Here is a 20,159-nt window from a genome sequence, read left to right as displayed (position 1 = left end):
CAGCTATGGGCCGGGCCGCTGTTCAAACGGTTACTCTGGAGTTCCTCCTAAGCCCAAACAATCAGGACCATGCTCTCTCTCTCAGGCCTTGGGAAGAGCGCAATCTACTGCTTCTTTCCTCCCACCTACCCTGGCCAGTGGTCACACGTCTCTGGTTGCCACATCTAATGAGAATTTTTATCAGGTGACTCGACCGGGCTCATGAGATAAGACTAACTGACTCAATGATAAGGTTTCTGAAAATGGCTTTAAGAGATGCAAGCTAACCCAATGAGACAGACACTTTAGCTAGCTATAATGAAGTGAATCATTCAACTGTGGTTTAAAAGAGACTTGTGATATTAAGCCAGTCCAACAAAGAGGCTTCTAAACAAAGCAAGCTGGCCTAAGCTGTGTCGTGTCTCACTGAGGGAGGTCTGTGACACACCTGCTTACATCTGCCATTCATCAGGCCTGCCCAGTATCTGTATCTGTATATTGGTGATGGTGTCCAATCTGCTAGGGGTGTTCAGGGGCTCAGGACATTTACAGTACTCAATCACTTATTGAAGTGGCTGGAGCAGGAGCACAGCAGCCTTCAATCATTCACACAGACAGACAGACAGACAGACAGACAGACAGACAGACAGACAGACAGACAGACAGACAGACAGACAGACAGACAGACAGACAGACAGACAGACAGACAGACAGACAGACAGACAGACAGACAGACAGACAGACAGACAGACAGACAGACAGACAGACAGACAGACAGACAGACAGACAGACAGACAGACAGACAGACAGACAGACAGACAGACAGAGGCACAGAGACACAGAGACAGAGAGAGACAGACAGACAGACAGACAGACATACAGAGAGATAGACAGAGAGATAGACAGACAGAGAGAGACAGACAGACAGAGAGAGACAGAGAGAGACAGACAGACAGAGAGAGACAGAGAGAGAGAGACAGACAGAGACAGAGAGAGAGACAGACAGACAGAGACAGACAGACAGACAGACAGACAGACAGACAGACAGACAGACAGACAGACAGACAGACAGACAGACAGACAGACAGACAGACAGACAGACAGACAGACAGACAGACAGACAGACAGACAGACAGACAGACAGACAGACAGACAGACAGACAGACAGACAGACAGACAGACAGACAGACAGACAGACAGACAGACAGACAGAGACAGAGAGACAGAGACAGAGAGAGACAGACAGACAGACACACAGAGAGAGAGAGACAGAGAGAGAGAGAGCCTGCCTGCAGACATCACTTCCTAACATCTGTTGATTCATCTCAAGGCTCTGGGCCGTCTGCAAAATAAACACACAGTCTCAGAGTCACAGATAGAAAGATGGTAAATGGTCAACAATCAATCATCAATCAGAAGACACACCTCCTCCTGTTTCCTATCCAATCACAGTTCCTTTCCCTTGGTTTAAAAACCCTGTCAGTGGTTTGCTCTAGAGCTCAATCTTTCTGTAAATGCCATGTCTGTAGATCTCTGTTTGACTCTCTTTATGTATTGAGGTATCTTTTGTTTGAGCACCTCCATATCACTTTGTCCTCACCTGTGAGTATTGTTTTTGGTTATGGTGTTTGTTTGCTGGTGGGGAAAAGGGGGAACCAAGACAAGTCGCCCATGGGCATACACTACCCGTAGGTAAACTTTGTTAAATACCCTAGTTAGAACTGGGCGGACCACCCACTGTATTTTTGGTTAGTTTGCTCTTGTTGAAATAGGCTAGCTTAGGGGTGTTTTTGAATACTTATTATTTCTTTCCTTGGGTCCAGCTCAGCCCCGTTTCCTGCTCCCCCCATTACCGTGTGTTTTCCAATAAACCCTGAGTTTGACGGGAAATTTCAGTTGTCGTGGTTATTTCGTTCTCACTTTTACTTTGTCACTATTATAAATTGCATGAGTTATGTTACGGGTCTCATTACCATCCCCCCTAGAGTGTCGGGCCAAAAGGGATTCGTAACAGTAAACAACATAGCCAGGCCTTGGAATAGATGGGCGCTTTTAATGTGTTAAACATTGAAGTTAGGAGTCAGGGGCGAGACTTTCTATTGAATTATGTAAAAGAGAGAGGCAGTGAAAGAACATATTTTATACACCAGGCTCTACCTCTTCAAATCACATAATAATTGTCTCCAACCCTGCAGGAGAAAATATGTGTCCAGACGTTAAGTGAAGGTTGTTCAGGGGCGGGAAACAAAGGGACAAGGACAATCAGACATCACTGTGCCAGTGGGTGATTGTCACAGTGGAGTACTTTGGATGTGAAAAGAACTGCTGCAGCTAGCTGCTTCTCCTCAGAGCCAAATTATACAGTATACTGGAACTACTTCATACCGACCAAGGTGCACCCATAAGGGATCAGACTGGATATGTGAAGTTTGCTCCTTTATTTCTGAAAGCGCTGCAAAATCTGGATCCTTACATATCAGCTGGACTAGACAATCAATCTCTTTCTAAAATTATCCACTGAAATTGTTGCAACCCCTATTATTAGCCTGTTCAACCTCTCTTTCGTATAGTCTGAGATCTCCAAAGATTGGAAAGCTGCTGCGGTTATCCCCTTCTTCAAAGGGGGAGACACCTTAGACCCAAACTGTTACAGACCTATATCCATCCTGCCCTGCCTTTCTAAAATCTTTGAAACCAAGTTAAACATCACAGACCATTTCGAATCCCACCGTACCTTTTCCACTATGCAATCTGATTTCCAAGCTGGTCATGGGTGCACCTCAGCCACGCTCAAGGTCCTAAACGATATCATAACCGCCATCGATAAAAGACTACTGTGCAGCCGTCTTCATCGACCTGGCCAAGGTCGGCAGACTAAACAGCCTTGGCTTCCCAAATGACTGCCTCGCCTGGTTCACCAACTACTTCTCAGAGTTCAGTGTGTAAAATCGGAGGGCCTGTTGTCCGGACCTCTGGCAGTCTCTATGGTGGTGCCACAGGGCTCAATTCTCGGGTCAACTCTTTTCTCTGTATATATCAATGATGTCGCTCTTGCTGCGGGTGATTCTTTGATCCACCTCTACGCAGACGACACCATTCTGTATACATCTGTCACTTCTTTGGACACTGTGCTAACAAACCTCCAAACGAGCTTCAACTCCATACAACAGTCCTTCCGTGGCCTCCAACTGCTTTTAAATGCTAGTAAAACTAAGTGCATGCTCTTCAACCGATTGCTGCCCACACCCTCCCGCCCGACTAGCATCACTACTCTGGATGGTTCTGACCTTGAATATGTGGACAACTACAAATACCTAGGTGTCTGGTTAGACTGTAAACTCTCCTTCCAGACTCACACTAAGCATCTCCAATCCAAAATTAAATCTAGAATCGGCTTCCTATTTCGCAACAAAGCATCCTTCACTCATGCTGCCAAACATACCCTCGTAAAACTGACTATCCTACCGATCCTTGACTTCGGTAATATCATTTACAAAATAAGTTGTAATTATTTTAGCCTCTATGGCATATTTATTGCCATCCTCCCTACTCTTCTACATTTGCACACACTGTACAACGATTCTTTCTATTTTTCTTTTATTTTGTGTTATTGACTGTACGTTTGTTTATGTGTAACTCTGTGTTGTTTTTGTCGCACTGCTATGCTTTATCTTGGCCAGGTCGCAGTTGTAAATGAGAACTTAAAATTAAAATGTGTGCACTCTGGTTGGTACCTCTTCTTCTGCCTCTACGCTCATCATTGATAGGATAGAAAGTAAAGAAGGATTAAGGCCAAGCCCAGAGACAGATAGTCTGGTGGGTGGATGAAAAACTACAGGGCTGTGGACAACAGCCCTTTCATCACTGGTACCCCTAGCATCTCTGTCTCTTCTCACCCTCTCTAATCTCCAATAAACAATAGTGACTGCACTGTAATGGAGGACAGGAGAGAAACACTGAGAGAGGACAAACATTCCGATGATGGAGCACAAAATAATGACCTGCTTGGGCAAGAGCCTTGCTCCAGCCTGGCTTAAAACCCTTCCAACAATACCTGACAGACGTACCAAGTCGCAGTACAAAGCATCTACCCGGAGCAACTCCTTAATGGATGTGAATTCAAAACCCAGCCTTGAATGTCACCGATACAAATGAGCCTTGGCAGTGGAAGAGGACGTAAGTTTCTAACTTAAGTCTCCTGTTCCTTTTTCTGCCCATGAATATAGTCATATGAATATATGAATATAATCTCAATGTCGGGAGGCGGAGAGCATTACTCAGCTTCTGGCCGCGCGCCTCTATGGGGAATTACTGAACTCATCTGCTTTCATTTTTCCTCAGGTCACTCCAAACACACAGCGCTCAGCGCTATTGACAGAGACACACACTTCTCATTTCTTGGTCATAAATTGATTCCGTCCTGGATAATCGCCTTGAGAGCACCAGCCAAACATGGTGTGTATTGTACTGTGTTTGTACTGTGTGTGCATTTGTTTTTTTAGTTACGATGTGTATGTGTGCATGTGTGTGTTCTGAAGTTCTGTGCAGCAGCAGTAACAGTAGCTGCAGCAGCAGTGGAGCTGGTTAGAAGAAGCAGAACCAAACAAGGAGTAGTCTTGCCTTCCCTAGTAATCAGGATTGAGTGGTGACTGGCTCAAACAGACAAGTGGGCAGGGGTAGGCTTAGGCAGAGCTAGTACCAGTCCAGGCAAACATGGAAACAAGGTCCCTGGTTAAAGTGAAAGCACTTGGCCTTGACTATACAAACCAAGGAGACGGGAGGGAATCACTTCAATATGTACAGTATATACAGTACACACACACACACACGTGTCTGGCTCTCTAGTGGGAGGGAATCGCTTCAATATGTACAGTAGAAAGGCAGCTTAAAGAGAAGAAGATAGGGGAAACAAGGTCTGTGTTCAAGGGGAAACATTTGGTGATATGACGTGCAAAGCCATTGTTTACATTTCACAGGGGGAAATGCAGTGAATCTCTCTTCAGTTTCTACAGTAGAGGCAGAGGCAGCTCAAAGACAGTCTGGTGAAGTTTAAACCATGTCCTGCTTTGGTGAGAATTCAGTTCAAGATCCTGTTAAGCATTGAAACAAAATAAATGAGAAAAACCAACCAAAAAAAACAAAAGAAGACTGGAATTCATCCCAGAAACAAAGGGGGAGAATTGAGCAAATCCTGCTGTTTGTTTCAGAGGCGGGAGGAATGCAGCAGTGTCCCATCTGATCCAGGGGAATGGAACCACAGCAGAAGACAGCCACACGCTCGGGTTAGGGCGAGTGAGGTGAGAGGGGCTGAGGAGAAGGTGCTTAAGGAATTTAGAGTTCAAGCAAAATGTGCTTGAACAAATCTACCAAACTTTGTCAGAGCCCATTTTGCTGTATGAATGTATGTATGTATAATCCAGTTGAGGTGTGGGGCAGAGCAGGATATCACATGACCTGTTCTCGTTGCGCTGTGTGTAGCGTGGCTGGGGGTCAGAGTCTCCATCGTTGACATCATAGCTGGCCTCAGGGTCCTGGGAACAGAGATGGAAACAGGTGTTCGAGACTGTGGATACGGCTGAATTACATCCTTTCATGAAATGGGTGGTAAAGGCCGCAGGTAGCCTAGCGGTTAAGAGTGTTGAGCCACTAACCTAAAGGCCACTGGTTCAAATCCCTGAGCCGACTAGGTGTAAAATCTGTTGATGTGCCCTTGAGCAAGGCACTTAGCCCTAATAGCTCATGTAAGTCACTCTGGATCAGAGTGTCTGCTAAATTATAAGGATATGGTGAGTGACAACTCTCAGAATGCATCTCAACAGCCTTATTGAGAGTCTCTTTTCCTCCAGCTGTTGCTGCACTTTAAAGCAATTCCTGGAAAGTAATTTGAGGCTGAAGTAGGCATCCTCACATTGCGTTCACCTAGCTGTGTGTCTCAGAGAATGCAGATGAAATGACTGTTCTTCTTCTATCTCATCTGCACTATGTGAAAACACAGGCAAGGTGAAAGCAATGTGGAGCTGGGAAGAAGGCTACTTCTTCTTCCATCCATCCAGACAGAGCAGGTTGTGTTTGTATGTACTCACATAGTTGGTGGCCAGGTCTGGGTGGTCTTTCTCTATACCGTCATCCAGGATGGTGACCACAACACCTCTCCCAGTGTAACCCTGGGACCACGCTCCCTTGGCATTCAGGTCTGCTTGGCTGGGGTTGGACTGGCAGGGAGACAGAAGAACAAGCTTTAATGAAGCCATTGTTATAGCATTATAGTATCATATAGTTTCACGTGGTTTAGCCCTGATGAAGGCCATCTGTTGTTTTTTTGTGTGTGAAAATGCCAATACAATATACAGATTTTTTTAAAGAGTATACTTGGAGTGCCTTTGGACAATCTACCTTTATTTCTCAGTTATATATACAGTCACAACAATAGCACAAAGCACATCCCTCTGTAAACTTCCCCAAAAATGAGAGAATGCTTAAGGACATTTGTATGACTCACATTTGACACACGCAAGCCACATTACTCAGACAAGTAGAGCAACCATTTAAAAATGTGAGCATCAGCAAAAATACACATGAAAAGAGACCAGGGTGGCTCAGATGAAAGATGACTAGCCCTGCTAATGTAACACTGGGGGGCTGTGTTAGATGTTTGACCATGTTCATACCCTGTTGAAACCCCCTACCCTCCACACACAACCAAAACACACAACCACAACCACAAACACGCATGCACGCACACACACATAGACAGGCAAAGTCACACACAGTGTGTCACCGGGAAGTCTCTTTAGCGGGGCTAACCCACAGAGCTTGGGGGGCTAACTATAATTTCCCTGTCAGAGGAAGCAAGCCTGCAGCTGGAAATATGAATAAGTGAGAACCTGGTGAGAGCATTCGCCTTGCTCACAGGGGAAATTATAAAGCAGAGCTCCACACTAACCAGCAGGGAGAGAGGGAAAAGAGCAGATAAATGTGGGAAGAGGGAGAGAGGGAAAAAGGTGAAGGAAGTGACAGAGAAAGAGTGAAATGTAGAGGTAGATAGAATGAGGAAAAAAGAAGGAAAAAGATAGGGAGAGAGAGAGAGAGAGAAAAAGAGTGAAAAAGGTAGAGTGAGAAAATGTGATTCCCCTAGAGCTCCAGGCCACCTCCACCTCCACCACCCCCTGCTGATCTCTCCCTACAGGGCAGGCCTCCTGCTGGGCCACGGCAGAGCAGCATCAGGGCCTTTAGTGAGGGAGCTTAATATCCCTGGCCCCAGGGCAGCCACTGTGCTGCTTACACAGACACGATTCCTATACACATGGGGCAGAATTACCATGGGACTACACAGAGGAAGGCAGTTAGCTACTCTTTTTCTAATCATATAGGGATACAGTATAATGTAGCCTTATTTATACAGACTACGAGGAAGCAAATCTCGAAAATATATAGAGTACCAGTCAAAAGTTTGGACACTCATTCAAGGGGTTTTCTTTATTTTTTACTATTTTCTACATTGTAGAATAATAGTGAAGACATCAAAACGATGAAATAACACATGGAATCATGTAGTAACCAAAAAAGTGTTAAACAAATCAAAATAGATTTTAGATTCTTCAAAGTAGCCACCCTTTGCCTCGATGACAGCTTTGCACACTCTTGGCATTCTCTCAACCAGCTTCACCTGGAATGCTTTTCCAACAGTCTTGAAGGAGTTCCCACATATGCTGTGCACATGTTGGATGCTTTTCCTTCACTCATCCAAATCCATTTCAATTGGGTTGAGGTCGGGTAATTGTGGAGGACAGGTCATCTGATGCATCTGCAGCCTGGAGGTGTGTTGAGTCATTGTTCTGTAGAAAAACAAAAGATAGTCCCACTAAGCCCAACCAGGTGGGATGGCGTATCACTGCAGAATGCTGTGGTAGATGTGCTGGTTAAGTGTGCCTTGAATTCTAAATAAATCAATGACAGTGTCACCAGCAAAGCACCCCCACACCATCACACCTCCTCCTCCATGTGTTTCACGGTGGGAACTACACATACGGAGATCATCTGTTCACCTACTCTGCGTCTCACAAAGAAACACCAGGTGGAACCAAACATCTCAAATTTGGACCAAACAGACCAAAGGACAGATTTCCACCGGTCTAGTTTCTTTGCAGCAATTCAACCATGAAGGCCTGATTCACACAGTCTCATTTGGGCTGCAATTTCTGAGGCTGGTACCTCTAATGAACTTATCCACTGCAGCAGAGGTAACTCTGGGTCTTCCTTTCATGTGGCGGTCCTCATGAGAGCCAGTTTAATCATAGCGCTTGGTGGTTTTTGTGACTGCACTTGAAGAAACCTTCCAAGTCCTTGACACGTTCAGGATCGACTGACCTTCAAAGTAATGATGGACTGTCATTTCTCTTTGCTTATTTGAACTGTTGTTGCCATAATACGTACTTGGTCTTTTACCAAATAGGGCTATCTTCTATATAACACCCCTACCTTGTCACAACACAACTGATTCATTGAAACCTGTTAATTGAAATGCATTCCAGGTGACTACCTCATGAAGCTGTTTGAGAGAATGCCAAGAGGGTGCAAAGTTGCTATTTTGAAGAAACTCAAATATAAAATATATTTTGATTTGTTTAACACGTTTTTGGTTACTACATGATTCCATATGTGTTATGTCATACTTTTGAAGTCTTCATTATTATTCTACAATGTAGAAAATAGTAAACATTTAAAAAAGCCCTGGAATGTGTAGGTGTGTCCAAACTTTTGACTGGTACTGTATATATATATATATTTTTTTTGGTGTTGTTGTATTTTACCCCCTTTTTCTCCCCAATTTCAATCTTGTCTCATCACTGCAACTCCCCAATGGGCTCAGGAGGCAAAGGTCGAGTCATGCGTCCTCCGAAACATGACATGCCAAACCACGCTTTTTAACACCCACCCCCTTAACCAGCCAGCCACACCAATGTGTCGGAGGAAACACCATTCAACTGACGACCAGCAGGCGCTACAAGGAGTCGCTGGAGCGCAATGAGCCAAGCAAAGCCCCGCCGGTCAAACCCTCCCCTAACCTGTGCACCGCCCAATGGGACTCCCTATCACGTCCAGTTGTGATACATCCTGGGATCGAACCCAGGTCTGTCGTGATACCACTAGCACTGCGATGCAGTGCTTCAGACTGCTGCACCACTCAGAAGGCCCTGGAAACTATTTTCAATCATTAGTTTAACTGTCTATGGCAGAACCTACTACGTGCAAACTCTGCTTTGTCAGACAGGAAAAAGAAAAGCTTTGGATACACTGTCCAAAAGGCTTGTATGCAATATCACCCTATAACATCTGCATTCATCCCAATGCAAACCATGCAAACCTCATTACAGACAAGCCACCAGTGTTTGGCTTCAGAGGGACTGTTGAACAGCCTCAAACACACAGCAGAACAGGCTTAGAGCCCTCAGCCGATTAGAGCAGTAATGCTGAATGACAGAGGTGGTTTCACAGCCTTCCATTCACAGGTGATTTGTGTCTGGCCCTGTCAATGCTGCTATTAATGCATTTACACTATCATATGGTGCAGACTGCAGAGAGAGAGGAGGAGGATTAGGAGAAATCAAAACATCCCTGAGCCTATGAGCTGAGGAGAGAAGGAGGGATGGACACAGTCTCCTTCTGAAAGCAACAGTCCTACAGGTGTCATCATGTTTCATTTGCTATGATCTGGATCCTTTCAAACAGAAGACACACTGAGGAGCATCTTGATGAATGACACCTGGTTGATAACAGATAGAGAACGACCGATTATCGGCCAAGCCGATATACCGAGCCGGTGTTGGCATTTTATGGTCCCTCTACATAGCATAGCTGCTGCTATTCCCGCTGCCACTCACCACCGAACCACGAGCCCTGCACAATGCCGAGGAATGTCTAGCTGGGATAATCAGCAGCAGCAGCAAGCTAGCTCCTACTCCAACAGAAAGGTGCAGTATTGACAAATGGATGACCAAAATAAAACTCCTGTTGCAAATATTAGTTTAGTTAATTCACTAATAATAAGGCTTGTGTTGACGTGCCCGGACATGCATGCCATACGCAAGCTAGTTAAGAAGAAAGCTACGTGACCTGTTGGCAAAGATTACGATAACTAACCCTTTCCTCTGTGGTGTTAGCTAGCTAGCTATATTAGCTACTATGCTAGCTAGCTAGCTGGCTAGATAAACATTGTGCTAATATATCATATAGGAGTGAATAGCCAATATAGCTAGCTAGCGTTAGCTGGTTATCATTTTGACCATGCACCATTTTTGGAAATGAGCCATCTGACGGTGTAACGTTAGCTATTTACTGGTGTGCTGATCTGACCAGCAGCAATCATATCTGTAAATTGACAGTTGATAGTCGGATTAAATGATTGTCGTAATAGGGAAAGAAGGAAGTGTTTCAAAATGCCTAAATAAAGGTTGGCAATAGGTTTAGCTACCTAAGAATCTTCCTGCATGTTTATGGACCTACAAAGCTATATAAATCAGCGTGTGCGTGTGCGTTTTCACTTCTCAAACTATGGGCAGGTTTGAAACATTCAGACAGAACGTGCATCGTTGTTTCATATTTTTTTCTACAGTTGTTCTCCTTAGAAATGATGCACATTTAGGATCGGTAGCAAATTTCATTGCCATTGAGCTAATTCTCAAATTAGCAGTAAACAGCACCAAGTGATATGAGCGATGGAGAGAGACGTGAGGAGATGTGAAAGGGAGCAGAGTAGAAGTAGTTACATACGCCCATTTCTTGACAGATAGCTGAATAAGCCTATTGAGTTGTTTCGAATCTTCTTCCTGGCAGCTGAGTTATTTAGAGATGCACAGCTATAAAAAAAAAAATCCCGATCACGGAAAATGACTACAAGTAGTAGTTTCATAAGAATCCGTGATCACGGCCTCCTTGACCCCCAAAAAATCGGTATCGGCCCTAAAAAATCCATGTCTTTCTATAATAACAGTCTCAGTCCTGTTAATCAGCTCTCAACTTCGGCAAACTGTCCTTCCAGCGCTACATGCAGACAATGTATTATTTCCATGTATTCGTTGCCGTCATGTATTCACTACACATGGGAAATGAACTTGGGCCTTGACAGTTGAAGTAAACAAAGTGAAGAGCACTTTAGAACATTTTGACGACATTTAGTTAAATGACAGATACCCAGATGATGAGTTTTCTCAGCAGGCAGCACATCCAGCTTTCAGATAAATGTCAACAAGAGGCTTACTGACTGTGGGAAATAAAACCTGCTCCTCAATGAAATACTCAGATTACTACATCCTGCCTTTTCTGTGTGGCAGCAGGTCTCTATGTTTTAAAGGTATGCATTTTTATTTTACCTTTATTTAACTAGGCAAGTCAGTTAAGAACAAATTCTTATTTTCAATGACGGCCTAGGAACAGTGGGTTAACTGTCTGTTCAGGGGCAGAACGACAGATTTGTACCTTGTCTGCTCGGGGGTTTGAACTTGCAACCTTCCGGTTACTAGTCCAGAATGTGAATGTGGTAAACAGCAGTGAAGTGGCAGTGCACTTTAAAGGCAGAATCCCTATATCAACGGTCTTAAACATTTTAAATACTGGCATGTCAAAGGGGTGTTAAGAGGTTCTATTTCAAATAGTACAATGTGTTCAGCATAAGGGAAAACTCCTGGCTTTAGTAAAGTAGAGGCTACAGTGTTCTGGGGGATCTGACTACTACTGTCACGGTACTGATGCTCATTCTGCTTACCAGTTCCGGAGTTCTATATCACCGGCTTTCTAGGCTTCACTGAAAGGGATTCATTATCATCAACCCCAGACTGTCTTGTCTGATTAAACACACCTGGTTCCCATTTCCCCCGATTAGTATGTTATATATGTGCCCTCTGTTCCCTCTGTCTTTGTCGGTTATTGTTCCCATGTCCGTTGGTGGTGTGAGTACCTATAAATTGGTGCAGCTTTTATGCTGCGTGCTATATATATTGTGTATTACGGGTATCGTCCCGTGGCGTTCAAAGAGGTTTAGACTCGCTCTTTTGGGTACAGCCCAGTGTTTTTGTATACGTGTTTGTTTTGTGTGTATTAAAAAACCCTATTGTGTATTTCTGTGCCTGTCTCCAAAATTATTTATACCAGCGTTACAACTACCTTGCTCACCAGGTACCACTGTTGGGGGAATTTGGGGTCGGATGGTTCGGTGTAGACATCCCTCTTTTTCCTCCGCCTAGACACCTGCTGTTCCGCCCACCTCACCTAAAGAGGAACACACACAACCACACACACACACATTAGCACTGATAATGAATGAAATGACCATGACATGAGAAACAACTATCCACAGTCTGCCTCCTACTGTGGCTTTCAAGTGGCCACCAACGCTCCAATGGTTAGGTCCTACAGCTGCAGTAAGACTTTACAAACCACCCAGCTGGGTTACATCAGCAACATCTAAAGGGAGAGTAGGGAGACCAATCTGATTCATCTGAATCCTCAGACGTGTGTGTGTGTGTTTCATCTCTCTGTTCTCTGTCTCTCTTTCTTAGAATGCACATCTAAAACATGTATTGCATCAGGTATTTATTTTTTATATTTTGTGTTAAAACGAAAAAAGTTATATGTGCCTCATTTGCATTAAAAACATATATTTGCATATATGAATACATTAACACAAAGGGGGGAAACAGCCATCAAACACTTCCTCTGTCTACCCTACCTGCACTCACCTGTGCTGTGGTGTGGGGGCTGTGCTTTGGCAAAGTGGGTGGGGTTATATCCTTCCTGTTTGGCCCTGTCCGGGGGTGTCCTCGGATGGGGCCACAGTGTCTCCTGACCCCTCCTGTCTCAGCCTCCAGTATTTATGCTGCAGTAGTTTATGTGTCGGGGGGCTGGGGTCAGTTTGTTATATCTGGAGTACTTCTCCTGTCCTATTCGGTGTCCTGTGTGAATCTAAGTGTGCGTTCTCTAATTCTCTCCTTCTCTCTTTCTTTCTCTCTCTCGGAGGACCTGAGCCCTAGGACCATGCCCCAGGACTACCTGACATGATGACTCCTTGCTGTCCCCAGTCCACCTGGCCATGCTGCTGCTCCAGTTTCAACTTCCACCTGACTGTGCTGCTGCTCTAGTTTCAACTGTTCTGCCTTATTATTATTCGACCATGCTGGTCATTTATGAACATTTGAACATCTTGGCCATGTTCTGTTATAATCTCCACCCGGCACAGCCAGAAGAGGACTGGCCACCCCACATAGCCTGGTTCCTCTCTAGGTTTCTTCCTAGGTATTGGCCTTTCTAGGGAGTTTTTCCTAGCCACCGTGCTTCTACACCTGCATTGCTTGCTGTTTGGGGTTTTAGGCTGGGTTTCTGTACAGCACTTTGAGATATCAGCTGATGTACGAAGGGCTATATAAATAAATTTGATTTGATTTGATTTGCTGTCTAGGTACTTTGCTGTCTACAATTACTGTTGTTGTCATGTTCTCCTGCATAATTCAATAAGTATGTCAATAGCAGGATACCCCTGGATTAAAAATCAATACGCTTACCTCTAGATTACACCTATCTATACATACTTTACATTGTGTGTGAGATCAGACATAATACCACTATTCCGAGTGTTCATTTTCGGGAGTGGCTTTCATTACGGCGCATCTCATTTGAAAACATTTAAACTGTATTAAAGGGCCAGTGCAGTCCAAATAAATATTTTAGCTGTGTTTTGTGTTTTGTATCATACTGTGCAAAAAGCTGATGAAACTAACACTGTTAAAGTAAAAAAAACTCAAATGTAATCACTATTATATCCTGATAGTTGCTGGTTGAAAATACAATCTGCACAGGACTTTCTAATCAGCAGGTTTGCATGGGTAGGAGTTTCGGCTTGCCTGGTGTGATCGCAAGCTGGTAAATTGGTTAATAGACTAATAACAAAGAGAGTTCCAAACTTCTCTGCCAATAACAGCTAGTTTTCAGTTTCCCCCTTCCCACTCAGACCACTCCCAGACAGTCCTAGCAAAATTCTAGCTTTTATTTGCTATTTGAATGGAAAACTATTATCGTAAGGTACTTAATTGTTACCCCGAAATAGGGATGGGCATGAGTAATCAAGGACTTGAACTGATATTAAATATTGATCTTTAACCAGAGATCACTTTTTTTTCAAATACTGTGTGGCGACAAAACGCTAGGCACTTCTCTCTCCATGTGCAGTCTCCCGCCAATTTGTGCTCCCCGCTATATATCGAAAGTATAACCAGTAGTAAATGTAGGCTACTGTTAATCACTGCCATTTCCTCATTAATCTAGAATGTTTGGTTACAGTCATTTAAAAGATTTTTTCTTAACTGACTTGCCTAGCTAAATAAAAGTTCAATTAAAATAAAATAAAAAATAATGTTTGGTTGCAGTCATTTACAGTCACTAATCTAATGTTTTGCTTGAAGTCAATCTTGCATTCTACCAGAAAATTGGAGGCTACACCATGAAAAGTACCTAGACAAGTAGCTACACACCAGCAGACAGCTACAAATGCTGTCTGCTGATAGAATCCCAGTTCATGAAGTTTCTTCCCAGTTGAGAAGTGCAACTGACACAAAATTTGTCTGATGTCGAGCAGAAATTACAAAAATAATATTTTCATATCTGAGTTTACAAAACGCAGCAAGACATTTCTTATGCGTTTTATCTATTTTTTTTGCGAGAAAAACAGGGGGAAAGAAGGAGCAGAAAACTCGCATCACATCTTAGTGACACTGCCAGAGCTGAGCAGGTAACACAAATCATTATGGTAACAATGAATGACTCTCAAATGGCAATTGGTTTTTATTGACTGAATATAAACTACCGGTCAAAAATTTGGGGTCACTTACAAATTTTCTTGTTTTTGAAAGAAAATCATTTTTTTTGTCCATTAAAAAACATGAAATTGTAGACATTGTTCATGTTGTAAATGACTATTGTAGCTGGAAATGGCTGATTTTGTTATGGAATATCTACACAGGCGTACCGAGGCCCATTATCAGCAACTAATTGACCCGCAAAACACCAGTCTCAACGTCATCAGTGAAGAGGCGACTCCGGGATGCTGGCCTTCTAGGCATGGTTCCTCTGTCCCATGTCTGCATTCTTTTGCCCCTCTTAATCTTTTCTTTTTATTGGCCAGTCTGAGATATGGCTTTTTCTTTGCAACTCTGCCTAGAAGGTCAGCATCACAGAGTCGCCTCTTCACTGTTGACGTTGAGACTGGTGTTTTGCGGGTACTATTTAATGAAGCTGCCAGTTGAGGACTTGTGAGACATCTGTTTCTCAAACTAGACACTCTAATGTCCTCTTGCTCAGTTGTGCACCGGGGCCTCCCACTCCTCTTTCTATTCTGGTTAGAGACAGTTTGCGCTCTTCTGTGAAGGAAGGAACAGCGTTGTACGAGATCTTCAGTTTCTTGGCAATTTCTCGCATAGAATAGCCTTCATTTCTCAGAACCAAGAATAGACTGACAAGTTTTAGAAGAAAGGTCTTTGTTTTTGGCCGTTTGAGCCTGTAATCGAACCCATAAATGCTGATTCTCCAGATACTCAACTAGTCTAAAGAAGGACAGTTTTATTGCTTCTTTAATTAGAACAACAGTTTTCAGCTGTGCTAACATAATTGCAAAAGGGTTTTCAATTGATCAATTAGCCTTTTAAAATAATAAACTTGCATTAGCTAACACAATGTGCTATTGGAACACAGGAGTGATGGTTGCTGATAATGGGCCTCTGTACGCCTATGTAGATATTCCATAAAAAATCTGCCGTTTCCAGCTACAATAGTCATTTACAACATTAACAATGTCTACACTGTATTTTTGATCAATTTTCTGTTATTTTAATGGACAAAAAATGTGCTTTTCTTTAAAACACAAGGACATTTCTAAGTGCTCCCTAACTTTGATCGGAAGTGTATATAGGGCAATTTAGCAATTAGAACTTGTTATTTGTAATGGTCATGATAAATTAGGCATTGTTGCGCGATGTTAGCATATAGATAAAGGCACATTATTGTCACCTTATCTTGCTACATAACTTCTGAGTGATAGGAAGCACCACCACCAATCAGCCTACACCATTGCACACACACCGTCATTACTATGACTAGCGTAGCCTTGTCAGCAAAAAAAATTCACCTTTATTTAACCAGGTAGGTTAGTTGAGTCTAGTTGAGAACAAGTTCTCATTTATAACATTTACAACTGTGACCTGGCCAAGATAAAGCAAAGCAGTGCGACACAAACAACAACACAGAGTTACACATGGAATGAACAAACATACAGTCAATAACTCTGACAGCTGGTGCTTAAAGTTAGTCAGCTTCAGTGATTTTTTAAATTCGTTCCATTTATTGGCAGCAGAGAACTGGAAGGAAAGGCGGCCAAAGGAGGAATTGGCTTTGGGAGTGACCAGTGAAATATACCTCCTGGAGCGCGTGCTATGGGTGGGTGCTGCTATGGTGACCAGTGAGCTGAGCTAAGGCGGGGCTTTACCTAGCAAAGACTTAGATGACCTGGAGGCAGTGGGTTTGGGGACGGATATGTAGTGAGGGCCATCCAACGAGAGCATAGAGGTCGCAGTGGTGGGTAGTATATGGGGTTTTGGTGATAAAACAGATGGCACTGTGATAGACCACATCCAATTTGCTGAGTAGGGTGTTGGAGGCTATTTTGTAAATGACATCGCCGAAGTCAAGGATCGGCAGGATAGTCAGTTTTACGAGGGTATGTTTGGCAGCATGAGTGAAGGATGCTTTGTTGCGAAATAGTAGGCCGATTCTAGATTTAATTTTGGATTGGAGATGTTTAATGTGAGTCTGGAAGAAGTGTGTACAGTCTGACCAGACACTTAGGTATTTGTAGTTTTGTAAGTAAGAACATTTTCTAAGTAAGAACATTCCAGAGTAGGGATGCTGGACGGGCGGGCAGGTGCGGGCAGCGATCGGTTGAAGAGCATGCATTTAGTTTTATTGGCATTTAAGAGCAGTTGGAGGCCACGGAAGGAGAGTTGTATGGCATTGAAGCTCGTCTGGAGGTTAGTTAACACAGTGTCCAAAGAAGAGCCAGAAGTATACAGAATGGTGTCGTCTGCGTAGAGGTGGATAAGAGAATCACCAGCAACAAGGGCGACATCATTGACGTATACAGAGAAAAGAGTCAGCCCGAGATTTGAACCCTGTGGCACTCCCAACCCTGTGACCACCTGCCAGAGGTCCAGACAACAGGCCCTCCGATTTGACACACTGAACTCTGTCTGAGAAGTAGTTGGTGAACCAGGCGAGGCAGTCATTTGAGAAACCAAGGCTGTTGAGTCTGCCGATAAGAACGTGGTGATTGACAGAGTCGAAAGCCTTGGCCAGGTCGATGAATACAGCTGCACAGTATTATCTCTTATCGATGGCGGTTATGATATCGTTTAGCGTAGCTGAGGTGCACCCATGACCAGCTCGGAAACAAGATTGCATAGCGGAGAAGGTACGGTGGGATTCGAAACGGTCCGTGATCTCTGTTAAATTGGCTTTTGAAGACCTTAGAAAGGCAGGGTAGAATAGATATATGTATGTAGCAGTTTTGGTCTAGAGTGTTTCCCCCTTTGAAGAGGGGATGACCGCGGCAGCTTTCTAATCTTTGGGGATCTCAGACGATACAAAAGAGAGGTTGAACAGGCTAGTAATAGGGGTTGCAACAATTTTGGCGGATCATTTTTAGAAAGAGAGGGTTCAGATTGTCTAGCCCTGCTAATTTGTAGGGGTCCAGATTTTGCAGCTCTTTCAGAACATCAGCTATCTCAATTTGGGTGAAGGAGAAATGGGGGTAGGCTTGGGCAAGTTGCTGTGGGGGGTGCAGGGCTGTTGACCAGGGTAGGGGTGGCCAGGTGGAAAGCATGGCCAGCCGTAGAAAAATGCTTTCTGAAATTCTCAATTATTGTGGATTTATCGGTGGTGACAGTGTTTCCTAGCCTCAGTGCAGTGGGCAGCTGGGAGCAGGTTCTCTTATTCTCCATGGATTTTACAGTGTCCCAGAACTTTTTGGAGTTTTTGCTGCAGGATGAAAATTTCTGTTTGAAAAAGCTAGCCTTTGCATTCTTAACTGCCTGTGTATATTGGTTCCTAACTTCCCTGAAAAGTTCCATATCGCGGGGATATTCGATGCTAATGCCGTACGCCACAGGATGTTTTTGTGCTGGTCAAGGGCAGTCAGGTCTGGAGTGAACCACAGGCTATATCGGTTCCTGGTTCTAAATCTTTTGAATGGGGCATGCTTATTTAAGATTGTGAGGAAATCACCTTAAAAGAATAACCAGGCATCTTCTACTGACGGAATGAGGTCAATATCCTTCCAGGATACTCGGGCCAGGTCGATTAGAAAGGCCTGCTCGTTGAAGTGTTTTAGGGAGTGTTTGACAGTGCAGCGGGGTGGTTGTTTGACCGCAGACCCATTACGGACTGCTGTCTGAACACACACAAATCTGATTTGGTCATCACTTGTAACTTGCTGTTTGGACAGTCAGTAGATCAACATGGATTTGAACTGTCCTGACTGTCCAAACAGCAAGTTACAAGTGACCAAATCAGCAAGCAACAAGCAGAATATCAGTCTAAAAACCACTTGAGGGCAAATAAACATGATTTGACCGTTCAGACACAAATCACATGGCCAGGAATCAGATTTGTATCTGACTTCAAACCTCCTATGAAGGTGGTTTGAAACGTGGCTTGATCTGATTCCATGTGTTTTTTGGCTGTTCAGACTGCAGGAAAAATAACAGATTCAAATCAGATATGCAAATAAATAGGATTTGAGTAACTTCAAACTGCCAATTTGAACAAGCCTTTATAAATTCAACAGAAATACAATGTATCCCATTCAGCCATTACCAGAGTGTGTTTGACAGCTCATTACAAACATTTCTGTGGTCATAACGCTAACGGGGGAAAAAAATCACAGGCAAAAGCTAGAGTATGAAAGAGTCACAGGTGTAAAGTGAAAGCAATCAATCCAACGAGATTTAAGTGAAAAGTGGATTTTGCACCCCTCAAACACAGGAAATAGATTGCTGAAAAAGACAGATCCTCAGGTAGGCCTGGTTTCTAATGATGGGCTGCTAGACAAGCTGTGTCTCCTCTCTGATCCTCATACTGTATCTGGCTTAGGAGATACATAAACCACAATACCGCTGCCGCAGCCTCCAGACACACTGCACTGTGTTTGTGTGTGTGTGTGTGTGTGTGTGTGTGTGTGTGTAATAGCTACTGACAACTCCACAGGGAGAGAGGAGATTGGAGAGAGTGGACCTGAAAATATCCCCTCCTAAGTATGCAATAAGTAACAGTAAGGTTTGTTAGGATGGAATAAAAAAGCTGCCCCGAAAACAAATAGATTTCATCCATCCCTCACGGTGAGAGAGAGAGTGAGTATAAGAGAGGAGAGAGAGGGAGAAAAGAGATGACAAAAAGTCTCTGGTTTAATGGTGGGGGTTATGCGATTCTGCCAATGTCATCTTTGCAGTGTGTGATTATTCAAAGCGAATGGAGCTAAGTCAGCCAGGCATGGCAGAAGAGACAAGACAATGGGAGGAATGGAAGAGACAGGTCCAGGATTACACTGAGAGGATCTAGCGGAAGCTTTACATGCACTAATTTACCTAAGCCTTACATTATAGTCACCAACCTATAGACCGTCATCATTCCTCTGTATTACGCCACTTTCAGCAAAAACATGTAGTTCACTAATATTTAGATGAAACCATATTTAATACATCCATCTTGGGGAAAACACACAAATCCAACACACACTGAATATGTTTTATTCAGAACAGGTGTGCACGCACCCACACACATTTGACCCTTTCTAAAGTGTCTAAAGTGTATTGCTGTGGTCGCTGTCTGCCAAAGTGCCCATGGCCTGGCTTTGCTTTGGGCAGGATTTGTTAGAGTGAGGTTGCCCTGGACAAGCTGTTCCCCAGCCTGAACCCTGCTCACCTGCAGCCTGGGGTTAACTAGAGTATGTGTGTGTGTGACCAGGTTGAAGTTGCCCTTTGAAACTGTCTAAAGAGTCCTCCTGAATGAGCATAGGGATTGTGATAGAAAAATTGCATATTTTCCTGGTTAATTTATATATTAATGGTTAACAATTGATATTTAAATAA

General features: G+C 43.6%; 1 protein-coding gene and 1 long non-coding RNA gene across 3 annotated transcripts in view; one reads left to right on the top strand and one right to left on the bottom strand.

Moving 5' to 3' along the window:
- LOC109867753 (furin-like) overlaps positions 1-20,159 on the bottom strand; it is a 179,527-nt gene that overhangs the window by 56,726 nt on the left and 102,642 nt on the right. Inside the window, exons 4-6 of one of the 2 annotated variants that reach the window (XM_031802119.1) lie at positions 12,139-12,243; positions 6,063-6,191; positions 5,434-5,510 (exon numbers count right to left, since the gene is read on the bottom strand). In XM_031802119.1, the coding sequence (XP_031657979.1) occupies positions 5,434-5,510; positions 6,063-6,191; positions 12,139-12,243 (311 nt within the window). The remainder of the gene's footprint in view (positions 1-5,433; positions 5,511-6,062; positions 6,192-12,138; positions 12,244-20,159) is intronic. The other variant, XM_020457030.2, reaches the window with a different exon arrangement.
- On the top strand, positions 4,227-6,064 carry LOC116356373 (uncharacterized). Its single transcript, XR_004204890.1, has 3 exons — positions 4,227-4,434; positions 4,956-5,048; positions 5,187-6,064. It is a non-coding gene; the product is annotated as an uncharacterized LOC116356373 (long non-coding RNA).

Source organism: Oncorhynchus kisutch, linkage group LG22 (assembly GCF_002021735.2).
Source record: "Oncorhynchus kisutch isolate 150728-3 linkage group LG22, Okis_V2, whole genome shotgun sequence".
NCBI classification, from domain to species: Eukaryota; Metazoa; Chordata; class Actinopteri; order Salmoniformes; family Salmonidae; genus Oncorhynchus; species Oncorhynchus kisutch.
Note: the sequence above shows the minus strand (reverse complement) of the source record. Positions and strands in the feature narration are given on the sequence as shown.